Raw genomic sequence first — 14,119 nt, forward strand, 5'->3', positions numbered from 1 at the left:
AACAAAAATGGAGAGACAGTTTCAAAGGAAAAGCATAGCTGAAATTCAACTCTTGGCTGAGCAAAGATAGTGTACATACTTTGTAAGTACCTCAATTATAAAGCTCTTTTCAATTAGCATTTCACCCAAGCTTTGATGACAGCCAGTTCATTGCTAGAGATGAGAGAAAATGTCCTATGTCTGACAGCAAACAAATGATGGCTTTATTCCCCCGTGATAGTTACCATCGCAAAACAGAGACACACACCACTGGTCACAGTACAAGTCACATTTTATTCCGTCGTGATTGGTATACATGTAGGATTGGGCAGCAAGAGACTAACATCAGTGCAGAACTTCTCTGGACAAACAGGCCGTGGAAGGCATTACTGGTTTTGGCACACAGAGTGGCTGAAATTGGGTGGGAAAATAAAATATACAAGCCTAACACCATGATGAAGTCATGTTGGAGTTGTGTAGTACGTTAAAGAGTAAATAAGTATAAAGACGAACATGCAGATTTATGTAAGTCACATTATTCATCTACCAACTATTTTCCCACACCTTTGAGATGAAGAAATGGCCTTAGTAATCTCCTCACAGAAGCTTTCAGAGAACCATCAATATACATGAGAGAGATGGGCCCACTGATTTTCATAGCAAGCCAACTAGTTAAAGAAATAATACTATATAATGCATTTGCACTTTATCCTGTTTAGTTAGACTGCATAAGATTGATCAAGTAATTGACTCATCTCTTACTTAAATATAAGTCCTCCATGTCTTTATAATGCCAGAAGCAGGGTTCCGTTACTTTTCCCATCCTTATAAGTCCCGAGGGAACCTAGTATCAGGTATCTTTCCTTTTCAAAGGGAACACTATGCTTATGAGAAGTAATCCTATTATGCTGGGCATCTTACATCATTATATCACACAGAGCATGTAAAGAAGTCAGTCCATTAGGCAACACAGAAGTACAGAATAAGATATAGAAGAGGCACAGAGATCTCGAGTGATCTCAACAAGAAAGAAAGAAGAAAAGAAAAACAAAAGGAAAAGAAGGAAAGGAAAGGGAAAATGAAACACTGCCCTGGGAAGAACAAATTGATACAAAGAAAAACCTATTCACTTATAATTGGCTAAATACTATAGAGAACAGTCTTCTAATTTGGGATGATAGAAGGAATGTTACTGACAATTACATACCCATTAGCCCCCACTGGCTGATTGGGTTGTTTTTGAGATGGTGAGCTCTCACAGGGAGAATTTCTGCCTTTTGCCAGTGTAGAGCTAGATTTAACCCAAAAGGGCAACCATAATTGCAGAGAACAATTTTCCTTTATTAACTTAGGCATGTGGCTAGCATTCATTCTCTCTGGTACAAACATATTATTCACCCATGATGAGATGTTTTACAATACTATCGCCACCAGGTCATGGTTTATTCACAGAATGCACATGGATTTTTGCATGGGATATGCATTTGTGAGTTAAACAACAGGAAAGAGGATCAAATTTCTGGAATAAAGTAGTTAATTAAATGAAAATGATAGACAGTGGTTAAGGATGTCTTGATTTTCTCTGGCTTCTTACTTTCATCCGCTGAGGGGGGGGAGAAAATGAGCAAAGTCACGGACATAAGGAATGTTTGATCACACACACAGAAGTGAGCAGAGCTAGATTGGGAGTAATATTTCTTAGTCTCTTTGATTTTAAATCTTAAGTCAGAGGCAACATAGGGAAGGTGGAGATGACTAGGAAGTTTGATGATATGTCTGGAAAGTATCATTTCCCTGGCATGATTCAGCTTTACATAAAAGAATGAGCTTTCCTTTCACAATGGTAATGTTCTTTGTGGGAGACTTGTGTCAAATATAAGTGGTATAATTTGAAAGCTAGAGGAAAAAGAAGTTTGAATTGAATTCCACAGTAAATATTCACTAATTTGTCAAAGTGGAATCATCTGAGGCTGGTTTCAAGCACTAACCCTTCATTTCCTGAACAGGCTCCTTGACCAGTGAGGGCTGCTCCCTCTAGATCTCAAAAATCATTCTAAGATGTGATGTCTCTTGGAAGGATGACTTTGGTAGACCTTGGTGATTGCAGGGGTTGAAAGCTGGAAATAGGGTGAGTGAGGTTAGAGGAAAACAGAACTAACCTGAAGGACATAAAGAGACTTTCCTCTCAGGTCTTCTAAGACCACTAAAGAGGCAAAAATTCATGGTATGTGACTTAGAGACACGCTAAGATGTTGTACCCTTGGGGTGCTTGCAAGTGTCCTGATGTAGGCTCCCTTAGCAACCATCTAGTGCAGATTTTGCCTTTGTAGGTGTGGTGCTCTACTTCTGGAATTTCTATCTCTGGGGCAAACTGCGGAGATCTGCCTCAGTGTAGTGAGTGCTCCCCAAAGCAGGCGCTCTGATGTGGGCTGGTGGTATTCAAAGGTATGGCCAGGAGGCAGAGGAGACTGCTGGCTGGCAACAGAGCCCTGAAGGAAGGTACCTAAAACAGACTTTGGACTTCACCCAAGGCCAGAATGTTTGTGATGGAACTAGCACAGGTCAAAGAAAATACTTTGGAACAAATGGAAAGAATCCATGGGCTAGGGGATTTCACAGGGACCAAATATGATTCATGATGCAGAGAAGAAAATCTAGTTTATCTGACTGATTGAGAAGACAATCTTCAGAATACATGGCAACTGAATGATTTTCACATAGATATATAAACACTGTAATGAGTGTTTCCATACTATTATTAATCACATTGCAATGATTCATTAGCTTTCTATTTTCTAGGTTGCTTAATTCATTTAGCAAATCCACAGTTTAGGTACCACCATGAAGGGAAGGAGGGTGAAGGGTGCAGAAAATGAAGCAATTAAATTTGGAATTAAATTTTTGTAAACAAGAGTTAGTAGCACAGTAGATTGTCAAGGAAAACAACAGGAGTAGGTAGAGAGTCACCGGCCTAGCTTGGGCCATCTTGCTGGCTACCAGAGGGGAACTCTAAGGCTCAAGAGTCCCCCTTCTTGTTAATTAAAACCGAGCAGCAGGTGAGCAACCCATCCACCTTTTCCATTTCAGAAGCGCTGACAGGGATAAGCAGATGGTCCTTCAGTTTCTCATAAACCTACAGGGGGAACCAAGGAGAAGGGAGAGAAGGATTACACTTCAGCCTGTTTTACCACCTGCAGTTGTGAAGAGTCAATTCTAAGCTTTTCAATCATTGAACCCCAACATACATATAGAGAGGCCCCAAACAACTCTCTGTACAGAGCTGGTTGCAACTGGCTAACCACTGGCTCTATGCTTTAACCTCAAAGCAAAGATGTGTCAGAGATGTGGTTCTTGTTAGCGATGGTCTTTACTCTGTCATTGTTGCGGCTAAGATTAAGTGATAAATGAAAGTTTATGGCCACATGTTCAGTCTGATTGTTACTTGGTGTCTACAAGTTAAAGCTCTGTCAGTTATGCTTTAATGTTTCTTTCCTTAGCAATTCCACTGGAAAACTTGAACAGGATGTACTTTAAGTAAATATTTCAGGTCATCTGCTTTTAAATTATAGGTGTGAATTTTATAGCATCTTTCAGCAATAGCAGAAAGCAGGTGTTGAAACATTTTGTTTTGCCATGATCAAAGCACATTTTAGAAAACAAAGTCTCTTGCAAACTAAACTGTTTTTTTTTTGAAAACACTACATATTTTTGTGGGACAGTGCTAGGAATTGAACTCTGGGCCATGTTTGGTAGGCGGGCAATCTACCACTTGAGCCATGCTTCCAACACTTTATGCTACAGCTGTTTTCCAGATAAGGTCTTGAGCTTTTTGCCAGCCTCAAAATGAGATATTTCTACTTATGTTTCCTGGATAGCCAAATCATCTCACCTGGCTGATTCTCTGAGATAAAATCTTTGCCTGGGTTGGCCTTGACCTATGATCCTTCTATCTTTGCTTCTCAAGTAGTTGGGATTATAGGTCTTAACTACCACTCCTAACCCATCTTCCATGCTTCTTTGGGAAGCACTATGTTCTCTGATACAATGGTTAGCTTGCAGGAGCCAGTTGGATTTCAAATTCAATGTTGTCAATTTACCTATCATTTCCCCTTTGAATCTTTTTTTTTTTTTAACTTTTCTGTAAGGCTTATGGTGTGAGTCCAGGACCTGTATTTTAGCAACATGAAGACACATTAGATTATGAGATCTACTGTTGGTCTTAGAGTGCTCAGTCCCAGTCTATAATCAGGAGTCCTATGTTTTCCTTGGGCTCAAACTCTCAGCCTGGAAATAGAGAAAAATTATTTGTGTTATTTTTCCCACTGTCCACTTTTTATATGCTGAGAGAGTGACCACAATTAGAGGGTAACCTAGTAATAATATATACTGCATATCTAAGAAGTGGCATAAAGTACTTTCCGGGATTTTCAAAACACAAGACATAAAAAAAGAAACAACCCAATGGCTCCTAAGTGTTTGTCTGTCGTTCTTGGCCTGAATTTCATGTTATTCTAGATAGAGATGAAGATGTTGGGTGTCTTGATGATATGGACACTTGGAGATCCACTGCTGTGGTCCAGCAGTGCTATACATGCTTGCAGGGATAAACCTGAAGTTACTGAAGTGTAGAGATGAGACTAACAGAGTGTGCTGAATGACACAGACATTTTCTTAAGCCAGGGAAGATTTCAGATGCAGGGACAGCTTCCTTCATGGAGGGACCAGTTGTCTGCTTGCAGGTATGTCCTAGTCTGCTCCAGCTTCTTTCTACCTTGATGTGAAGCTCTGACAATGTGAGAGGGGAGCACTCACCTCTCTGGGTCACTCATACTCTCAGTGTTAAGAAGAAAATCACGGGCTGGGAGGATGGCGTAGTGTGGCAAGAGTGCTTCCCTCGTATTCATGAAGCCCTGGGTTCGATTCCCCAGCACCCACATATATAGAAAAAATGGCCAGAAGTGGCACTGTGGCTCAAGTGGCAGAGTGTTGGCCTTGAGCAAAAAGAAGCTAGGGACAGTGTTCTGAGTCCAAGGCCCAGGACTGGCAAAAAAAAAAAAAAAAAAAAAAAAAAAAGAAGAAGAAGGAGAAAATCACTTTCTGCTAAGGGCTGGCTCAGCTTTATCAGAGAGCAAGGACACAGTGAAGTGTAGATCTTTAAACTTACATGTAGCTGGTGTAGGAAGGGACATTCAGCTAGAGTTGGAGCACATACTTGGTAGTTGGAGTACTTCAGAAGCTTTAAGTAGCAGATATGATTGCCTCAAATAGTGGGCATGTATTAGAGAACAATGACATGGCTGAGAGAAGTAAATTAACTTTTTCCCTGTGCTCTAAATTACACTTGCTGCTTGCTGACTACTGTGGGATGTATAGAGGAAATAGAAGTCCTCCTGTGTCACTTCATCAAGCAGGAAGTCCCCAGGGAGGAGACTCAGCTTAGGAGGGGAGGTATTTTTACCTTTGCACTTTCCGGATACTCTTCTGGGGTTCGGTACAGCAAGACATGTCCTTTGTTGGGGATATTTAGATACACACAGTTTGCGGCCATGTCATCAGGCACCGTGAGCTTGTCATAGCGGTGGTCACTCATTTGTTGCATTATCTAATAAAGAGAAACAAAGCAGGCCTGAGAAGAGGCTCCCGCATTTTCAAAGGAAGGGAAGGTGGTGTAGTGGGATACAAGCTTGGGATGGATGCCTTAGGCTATTTTGCTGTTCATGGTCCAATGATTACCTCAGTCACTTACAATAAGAAAAAGAAAACTTGATTAAGCTGTGAATCTGTTGAGAAATTTCAGGTTTTTTTTTTTTTTTTGTCCTTTAAAGGACGAGTTTGTGTCTAATTTTTTTTAAAAAAAGATTTTAAGCCATGAATCACTTATCAGGAAGACACAAAATAGCTACATATACAAAAGACCCAGTAAGGATTTTGATGAGGCTCTTGGTAGAAAAGCAGTTATTCTGGTATTTAGGGAAAAAAGGAAAGAAGGACCATTGGAATATTCAATGATCAGAGTTAGCAGAAACTCTGTCTTTCACTTTGCTCTTCTATCTGCCTTTTAAGTTGAATTCACCAATCTCTTGCGAGGTTTTCCCTTTAATATGATGAACCAACCTGACACACTCATATTCCAAAGCATCACCCTGAATAATTCTGATTTGGCAGATCTGGAGTGAAGCATAGGGATTTTAATTTTCAAAGCCCTCCAGAGGCAGAATATTATGGACCACACTTGGAGAAAAACTGTAGCTCTGTTTTTCAACTGACGCAGTTATTAGTATTTCAGTATAAACCAATTGGAAAGATTTTAAAAACTGTACTTAGCATGAAGAATGAAAGATTGAGGTCTCATCCTTATTTCCTCAATACAACCAGAACAAAGCTGTTCTAAACCAACATTCCCTTCATACAACAAAAATATTAAATACCAAAAGCAAAAGCTAAAGCTACTTTGGGCTTAGTCATGTAAACTGTTTTCTTTTTTATTTTATTTTACTGATAACCATGTTATTCAGAATCTGCTGAAATGTCATGTTACGAAGGTATAACAAGATCTTTTCTACAATCTGCCTCTAATCTACCTTTCCAGTCAGGTCTCCTTTTGGAGAAATTTGGAAATGTGTTCATATTGCAAGTAGAATTGCCCCCTTCCCCCCTCATCATGACAACACTGGCCAGTAAGAGTTATGGTATGAAAGAGTGGATGATAGAATGCATGCTCCCAATAGAAAATCCATTCCCAAAAGAACACCAACAGTGGCACTCAGCAAACCTTTCCTGACCCACCAGTCAGACAAATCATTCACTTCTTCCAATGTGAAATATGTCCAGAATAGAGGCCAGACATAACTAGATAGTAGAATATTTCTAATATGGATGTACTTGCCCATTATTAAAAGTGGAGAGAGGCAGGAGTGAGCTCACTTTTCTAAAACATTATAGTCGCATGGGGGAGGTGGAAAAACGTAAAGATAATTACATTACAGGGCCTAGGTTAGATATTTTATATTACCTAATCTCAAAATTCTCATTTAGGAGCTGGGAGTGTAGCTTAGTGGTAGTGTGCTTGCCTAGCATGCATGAAACCATGGGTTTGATTACTCAGTACCACATAAACAGAAAAAGCAGAAGTGGTGTTATGGCTCTGGTGGTAGAGTGCTAGCCTTGAGCAAAAGCAGTTCAGGGACAGTGTCCACGCCCTGAGTTCAAGACCCAGGACTGGATTGAGAGGTCAAATAATTTGCTAAAGGTAATATAGATTCAACCCACTCTAACTCTAAAACTTCCTTCCTTCCTTCCCTCCCTCCTTCCCTTCTTTCCATCTTTCTTTTTCTCTCTCTCTTTCTCCATCTCCCTCCTTTCCTCCCTTTTCTTGTTGGTACTAGGGCTTGAACTTAGGGCCTTGGCTCTTGCTATTTTTCACTCATGGCTGGTGTGCTGCCAAGAGAAGCACACCTCTAGTTCTTTCCTTGGCTCTTCCTTGACTTCCACAGCTGCAGCAGATCTCTCCTTACTACTCATCAGCCTAATGTCCACTTATTTCATGCTCATTTGATATTTATCTTTTATCCTCTTGCATCATCCTTAGTTCCCTTTTCACATGTAATCAATCCCATTACATTACAACATGGTGCAGTCTGGTGTTGCAAAAAAGGACTTGAGTGGACCTTTTTCTTGTACTTTCTAATTTAAACTATTCTACAGGTCAACTATGGGTGAGGCACATTTTTAGAGCTGCTATTGAGAAACCTTAAAACTGTTCCAACCTGGGGACAATTAAGAAGTTAAAGACACACCTAAAGCTTTAACTTTTATAGACAAATTAGTAACATATTTGACATAGCCCTATTTATGAAATGAAGAGACCCAGAAATAATATTGAAAAGCTTAAGGGAAATTTTCCAGACTCAAATAGAATCTATTCTGTTATGAACTGATACTAAATTAGTTTTTTGCACTTTTGTTGGGGTGGTGGTGGTGGTGGTGGTGGTGGTGGGTGTGTGTGTGTGTGTGTGTGTGTGTGTGTGTGTGTGTGCATGTAATCCTGGTCCCAAACCACAATACAGAACCCTTTCATCTGTTGTGCTTTGGGAGGGAATGTGGTAAGATATGAGCTCTGGAGTCAGATCTGGGTTTGAAGCTGGACACTAATATTTTATTATTTGTGGAATTAAAAAAATTACATTTCTTGATTTCCTCATTTGCAAAAGTGGGATAACAGTCTTTCATTTTTCACATACTTCTTATGAACGTTAAAAGAAGACAATGTATATAAAAAGATACAGCTGTAAGGCTGGAAGTACTAAATAAACTACTAGTGTATTATGGCAGCATGGCCAATTTCCAATTTGCAGGACCATCTTCTGTTCTGCTTAGCTCTGACTTTTAAGTTCATTCTCTTCCCTCCCTCCCTCCCTTCCTCCCTCCCTCCCTCCCTCCCTCCCTCCCTCCCTCCTCTCTCTTTTGTGCTGCTGTTGGCACTCCACTTAAATCCATGTCTCCAGTCCTTTAAGTGTGCTCTTAACATAGCCTGTTTTGGAAGACAGTTATTATTTTTGAAATCACATAAAGATACAACCAAAACTGGAGGCATGGTTCAAATGGTAGAGCACTAGCTCTGAGCAGAAGACTGTAACTTTGGTGGTCTCTCCAGCCTTTTTCCTAAGGCCTCCATTACTTAACACATAATCGAATAGTCCTGCAGCCTTAGTAGCCTGCTGAGATCTCTTAGAATTGCTATAAAGTTCACAAACTTTTGTGAGGTCTTTGTCTCTTTCTGTCTCTGTTTTTCTGTCTCTGTGTCTTTGGCTAGATTTCTTGACTGCTAGCATTTGAATGCAGGTCCCAGGAGTAATGGGCAGAGCCTTGGCTCCAGAATAAGAAAGACTATGTGATCTAGGCAGAGTCCCTTTAGCAATGTGAGCCTTAGTTTCCCCAGCTGTAAAATGGGATGGCAATATTCCATTGATTCCTCATAAAATAGTTCTAAAACCTATTTTAAAAAACAAGAGACAATGCATGGAAAGGATTCAACACAAGTTCCTAGTACACATTAAAGTGAAATAAATGTGAGTTCCTTTCCCTTTGTTTTTTGCAAGCCACTCCCATATGACAGATGATCAAATTCTATTTGTAACAATCAACTCATTTCTTTATTCTTTTCACTCTTTCATCGGACATGGGAACCTCACTGTGGCGAACAATGTGATTGATCCCATCAGTAAGATAGGTGAAAAACTGTAATCCCTTTGAAAAATAAGATAGGACCTATGTCAGAAATAGAAATACACTTCACTACTTAGTGAAAAACCTGGTTAAAATCAATGACGTCAAGCTTGGTCACTTTTTGTAAAGCCACATAGGAAAGCACTCTATTTTGTGGTCCTAACCCAAATGACTTTTGATGACAAATTAGGATAATAGGAATAGGGAACCTATGATGAGCCTGAGGCATAAACTAAACAAAGAAAATTGGTATATACCAAACAGACCGCACAAATTTCCATCAGTTTGTGACCCCTACTTTATTTTATACAATTTTATTTATTTCTGCTATGCTAGAAATTGAACTGCTAAGTTACATCCCCAGCTTATGACTCATAATTTAATAAAATAGTCCAGAAATTCAGTGAGCAGACAGACTTCATGTGTTTAGTGGGGCTATCTCCAGATGTGTCACTAGGGATCTCATGAGAGTTTGTGAAACTTTTCAGCAATTGCTGTGGTCAACCTGCTTTTTCCCAGATGCAGAACAGATTGCTCTGTGTCGGAATACTCACTGTGTGCTACTGAGGGTGGACCAAGACGGTCAAGTTGCTGTCTGTCTTCTTTTAAGTTAAACCTAGATTACCTTAGAAAAAAAGTTCTAACTTTGTTTCGTACGACTGAGGAGAGAACTCCTTGTGCCAAAGATTTACTGAGGAGAGCCCCAGTGACTTTAGGATCTAAAAGAGTTCCTGAAAGAGGGGGAAATTAGGGAGGGGGTAACAAGATGAATAAGAAATGTACCCACTGCCTTACGTATGAAACTGTAACCCCTCTGTACATTACTTTGACAATATATAAACAATTATTCAGAAAAAAGAAAAATGAGCCGATCTGTATAGTAAACTACAAATACTAATTAAAATTGTTTTCTTGCATAGCCACCAAATTGTTATTGTTCTGAATAATTCTATAATAAAAATATTTTGTTGTTTGACTTAAAAAAAAAAGAGCTCCTGAAAACATGGCATGTACATCAGGTGCTACTAAAAGTGCTTAGAAACTGCTTTTGCTAAAAAGCAGTTAATTGGGATTAGTACAAAATGTTTAGCATCTTTGTCTCCATTCTTATCTGACTTTGATCTGAGCAGTCCCCTTAGAACCAGACAGAACTGGCCTGATCCCTAACATTTCAATGACAAATGACTTCCTTGTGACTGGGCTCTGTCTGCCTAATCACAAGATGAGGACCATCTAGAACCACATCTCTGACCTTCTTGGACCCCGAGACTACATCTGTTGAATACTTATTCTAACTTTTTGCCTCCTGTCCAATTCTTTTTTCCACTTAAATCTCAAGAAGTTTGTACCCCGACAATGTTTACTTTGCCTGTTCCCATGGTGTGCCTCTGCCACTTAATAAATCTCCTTTCTCTGTCCTTTACTACTCATCTCAGTTTCTGGTGTACTGAGGTTGAACTTGACATAATAGAATCTGACATATTAGCTCTCTGATCTAGAACTCCCTAAACTACCTGGTGAAGTTAGACATAACAAAAACAAAACTCTAAGAGTCTCCTGTTATTATTGACTAAATTTCTGAAGCATTTGGGAGAAGAACTGCAAGGGCATATTTTGGTCCAACCCATTCGGGTTAGGTGCTCCCACCATTCATAAGCACCAGGCAATTATCTATGGCTTTCCTGTGTAATTCACAGTGTTCAGAAGAATCACTGCATTCTTTACTTACAAAGAACTCATACCTCTGAGGCCTCCCAACACCCTCCCTAGCTCCATAAGCAGTCTGGGCAAATCTCCCACCTGTTGGTCTGACTCATGCTTGTCATGAGTGACTATGATGCCAAAATATGGAATGTCGTGCATTCCAGAGGAAGTGTTGTCAAGGACTGTTATCAGTGCCAACTTCTTGTTTACCAGTGAGGGAGCAAACGAAAATCTCCAAGGCTGGGCCCACTTCAAGAAAGTGCCAAATTTCATTGAAGTGACATGACTTTATATTTCCTTTCTGTCTGTCCTTACCTTTGGCTCTGTCTCCTGCCTTCTACTCCCACTTCCTTAGTGAACAATCAGCTCTCCTTTTGGCTCCTATCTGCCTTGTCCTTCAGTGGGTGGCATTGTTGAAAATTCTATTCTCTGGTTGTCCTCTTTGCGTCTCTCTTTTCTGAGTCTTAAAAATGACAGCTTCCGATGGGGACATTCCTAAGATTACTGACATATGGGCCATTATCCACCCTCAAACTGTGTGAAGGTAGTTCCATTCTTTTCATTGCTTGGAGGAAAGGAATTACAATATTCTTATTGTGGGAATAATTTAATGCTAAAAATACGGAAAGTAATTTACTGATAAATTCTTAGAGTTACTACTAAAATAAATGCTCAACAAAACCACCAAAGTTACCTTAGACTTTTCATTTAAGTTACCAATGCCCCTTTGTTATTTGAGACAAATTTAATAATATGCAAGAAGAAATGACTTTTAATAATGAATAGACCCCAGTTGGAGCAGTGAAGGGTTCTGCTTAAGTAAATGAAAAAAAAATGTCATGTCAGGTGTAATCTTTTTTTTTTTTTGGCCAGTCCTGGGCCTTGGACTCAGGGCCTAAGCACTGTCCCTGGCTTCTTCCCGCTCAAGGCTAGCACTCTGCCACTTGAGCCACAGCGCTGCTTCTGGCCGTTTTCTGTATATGTGGTGCTGGGGAATCGAACCTAGGGCCTCGTGTATCCGAGGCAGGCACTCTTGCCACTAGGCTATATCCCCAGCCCCAAGGTGTAATCTTTTGAATAAAAAGGATTTTTGGAAATGGTAACTGTAAATAATAAACAAGAAATTCATTTTTTCCACAGAAAAGCTAACAGTGCACATTCCAAACACAAGGAGTTTCTTCTTAGATGAAGAGGCTTTGTTTTTTCCTGCCAGTGTGATCTTTTTTCTTATGTGGCACTGTTTGACTAAGATAGCTTCCCATTTATTTATAGCTGAGTTCAGGAGATACATGTTTCCATATAGTGCAGGATGCTCACTGCTCAGGAGACATGCGGAGAAATGTCAAGGAAGGCTGCTTATTCTCCACAACTCCAACTGTGGGTCTCAATAGTCTGTGAGGATGCACTCCTACCACTTTCTTGCAGCTGTGCTTCAAAGAACTCAGGCTCCTGGGGACTGAGCCATACCAAGGTCAATGAACAGCTCTTTTTTCTCCTGTCTGTGATACTCAGTTTTTGTGAAAAGATGAGCATCACTTCAAATATACTGAGAATGCAGCTTTCCAGTTGTTTAGTTCTATGTCCTAATACTGTTCTTGTCCTTAAAAAGGTTGGAGGATGTGGTTTTTGTTCCAGAACTCTAAATAAAGTATTCATTTAACTCCATGATGGCACTTCCAGTTTCTTACTATGCTCTAGGCCAGAATAGAAAGCAGACAGGACCTAAACCCTGTACTCATCATAGAAATTCCTCTCCCTAAGAGGAGATTACTCTAAATTCTCACACTCAAGTTTGAAAAAATCCACAGAAATTTTATAGGATGGGGAGGGGGGATTTAAATCAAGTTGCTATTCAAAATGTCTTTGACTTCTGACAAGAGAATCATTCTACTTTGTGGAACATAAAGTGATTATTATTGGGGCTGGATACAATGATGTTCAGTTCAACTCAACAATCCTTCCTAGAGTATCTACGCATAGTGATGGCTGGAAAAAAAAGATGCAAAGATAGCTATTGCCATCTTCAGGAGAGAAGCTCTGTAGTTTCAGATAGGACAAGCATATGAAGGGTATTCTAGCAGTGAAAAGAAAGTCAACTACTTTTTTTTTTTTCCTCACAAGCACCCTCTTAACAAAGAAAGCATGCAGTGGTAGAAAGGAAATGGCTTTGACAATCATCTTGGCCATGTCATCGTCCTCATGGTCTGTTACACAGCTGTTAGTTTGGAGGAACTGGCCTTGCTCCCCAGAGTGGAGCTGTCACAAAATAGAGTGGAAATGCTCTGGCTTTCAGCCCAAAAGAATGTTCATGCCTAGTTGTATTACCCAGGCATTTCCGACAGTTCTCAACATTTCTGGGAATTTTCTCATGCAAAGAACTGGAAGGCAATTCTATTCTTAGGCTTCTTACTCATGTTTTCTTTGTGTTACAGCAGTTGTATTTAAAAAAAAAATCTGGAACCAGGCACCGGTGACTCACGCCTGTAATCATTGCTACTCAGGAGGCTGAGATCTGAGGATCAAGGCTCCAAGCCAGCTCAGGTAGAAAAGACCCTGTTAGACACTATTATCAATTAAATACTCAAAAACCAGAAGTGGCAATATGGTTCAAAGTAGTAGATGGCTAGCCTTGAGCAAAACAGCTCAGGGACAGAGCCTATACCCCTTGAGTACAAGCCCCCACAAGTAACAAAAAAAAAAAAAAAAAAAAGAACCTGGATAACTTGACAGAACTATTTAGGACTTAACTGGTCAAATACTGAAGCAAAAGTATACTGGAGTATTTTTAGATATTTAGAGAATATTCCAAGTCTTATGGAACACTTATAATTTATCTTTCTTTGATAGACACAAGAGCAACTAATTGTTACACAAGAATACTTTTCATTGCTACTAGACATTTAGAATCACTCATTTCATTATGATCATCTTTCAAGAGTTTACTGAAAGCCTGACAATATACCAAGTACCAAGCCCTGGTAATCATCTTAAGGAGAGCTAATGTAACTATGGATAACATTATAAAACTTATATTGGATCTTCATGTTTTATATTCATTCACAGATGAGCTCAAAAGGAACACAGCCTGAAGGTATTGGCTTTAAATCCCTCTCTGTATCGATGGGTTTTTACAGATCCTAAGAATAAGGTTACACCGCTCTTTTTAGTTTGTTCCATTCCAAATTTTAAATAACAAATATTCTCTTGAACA

General features: G+C 39.7%; 1 protein-coding gene and 1 long non-coding RNA gene across 2 annotated transcripts in view; one reads left to right on the forward strand and one right to left on the reverse strand.

Moving 5' to 3' along the window:
• Positions 1-253: 253 nt before the first annotated feature.
• Positions 254-14,119, reverse strand: part of Ddah1 (dimethylarginine dimethylaminohydrolase 1) — a 146,687-nt gene continuing 132,821 nt past the window's right edge. Inside the window, exons 5-6 of the mRNA XM_048351690.1 lie at positions 5,438-5,581; positions 254-3,112 (exon numbers count right to left, since the gene is read on the reverse strand). Coding sequence (XP_048207647.1) covers positions 2,996-3,112; positions 5,438-5,581 — 261 coding nt within the window. The 3' untranslated portion in view covers positions 254-2,995. The remainder of the gene's footprint in view (positions 3,113-5,437; positions 5,582-14,119) is intronic.
• On the forward strand, positions 10,206-13,396 carry LOC125355360. The gene is made up of 2 exons (XR_007211649.1): positions 10,206-11,754; positions 11,972-13,396. It is a non-coding gene; the product is annotated as an uncharacterized LOC125355360 (long non-coding RNA).

This window comes from Perognathus longimembris, chromosome 7 (genome assembly GCF_023159225.1).
Source record: "Perognathus longimembris pacificus isolate PPM17 chromosome 7, ASM2315922v1, whole genome shotgun sequence".
Taxonomy (NCBI): Eukaryota; Metazoa; Chordata; class Mammalia; order Rodentia; family Heteromyidae; genus Perognathus; species Perognathus longimembris.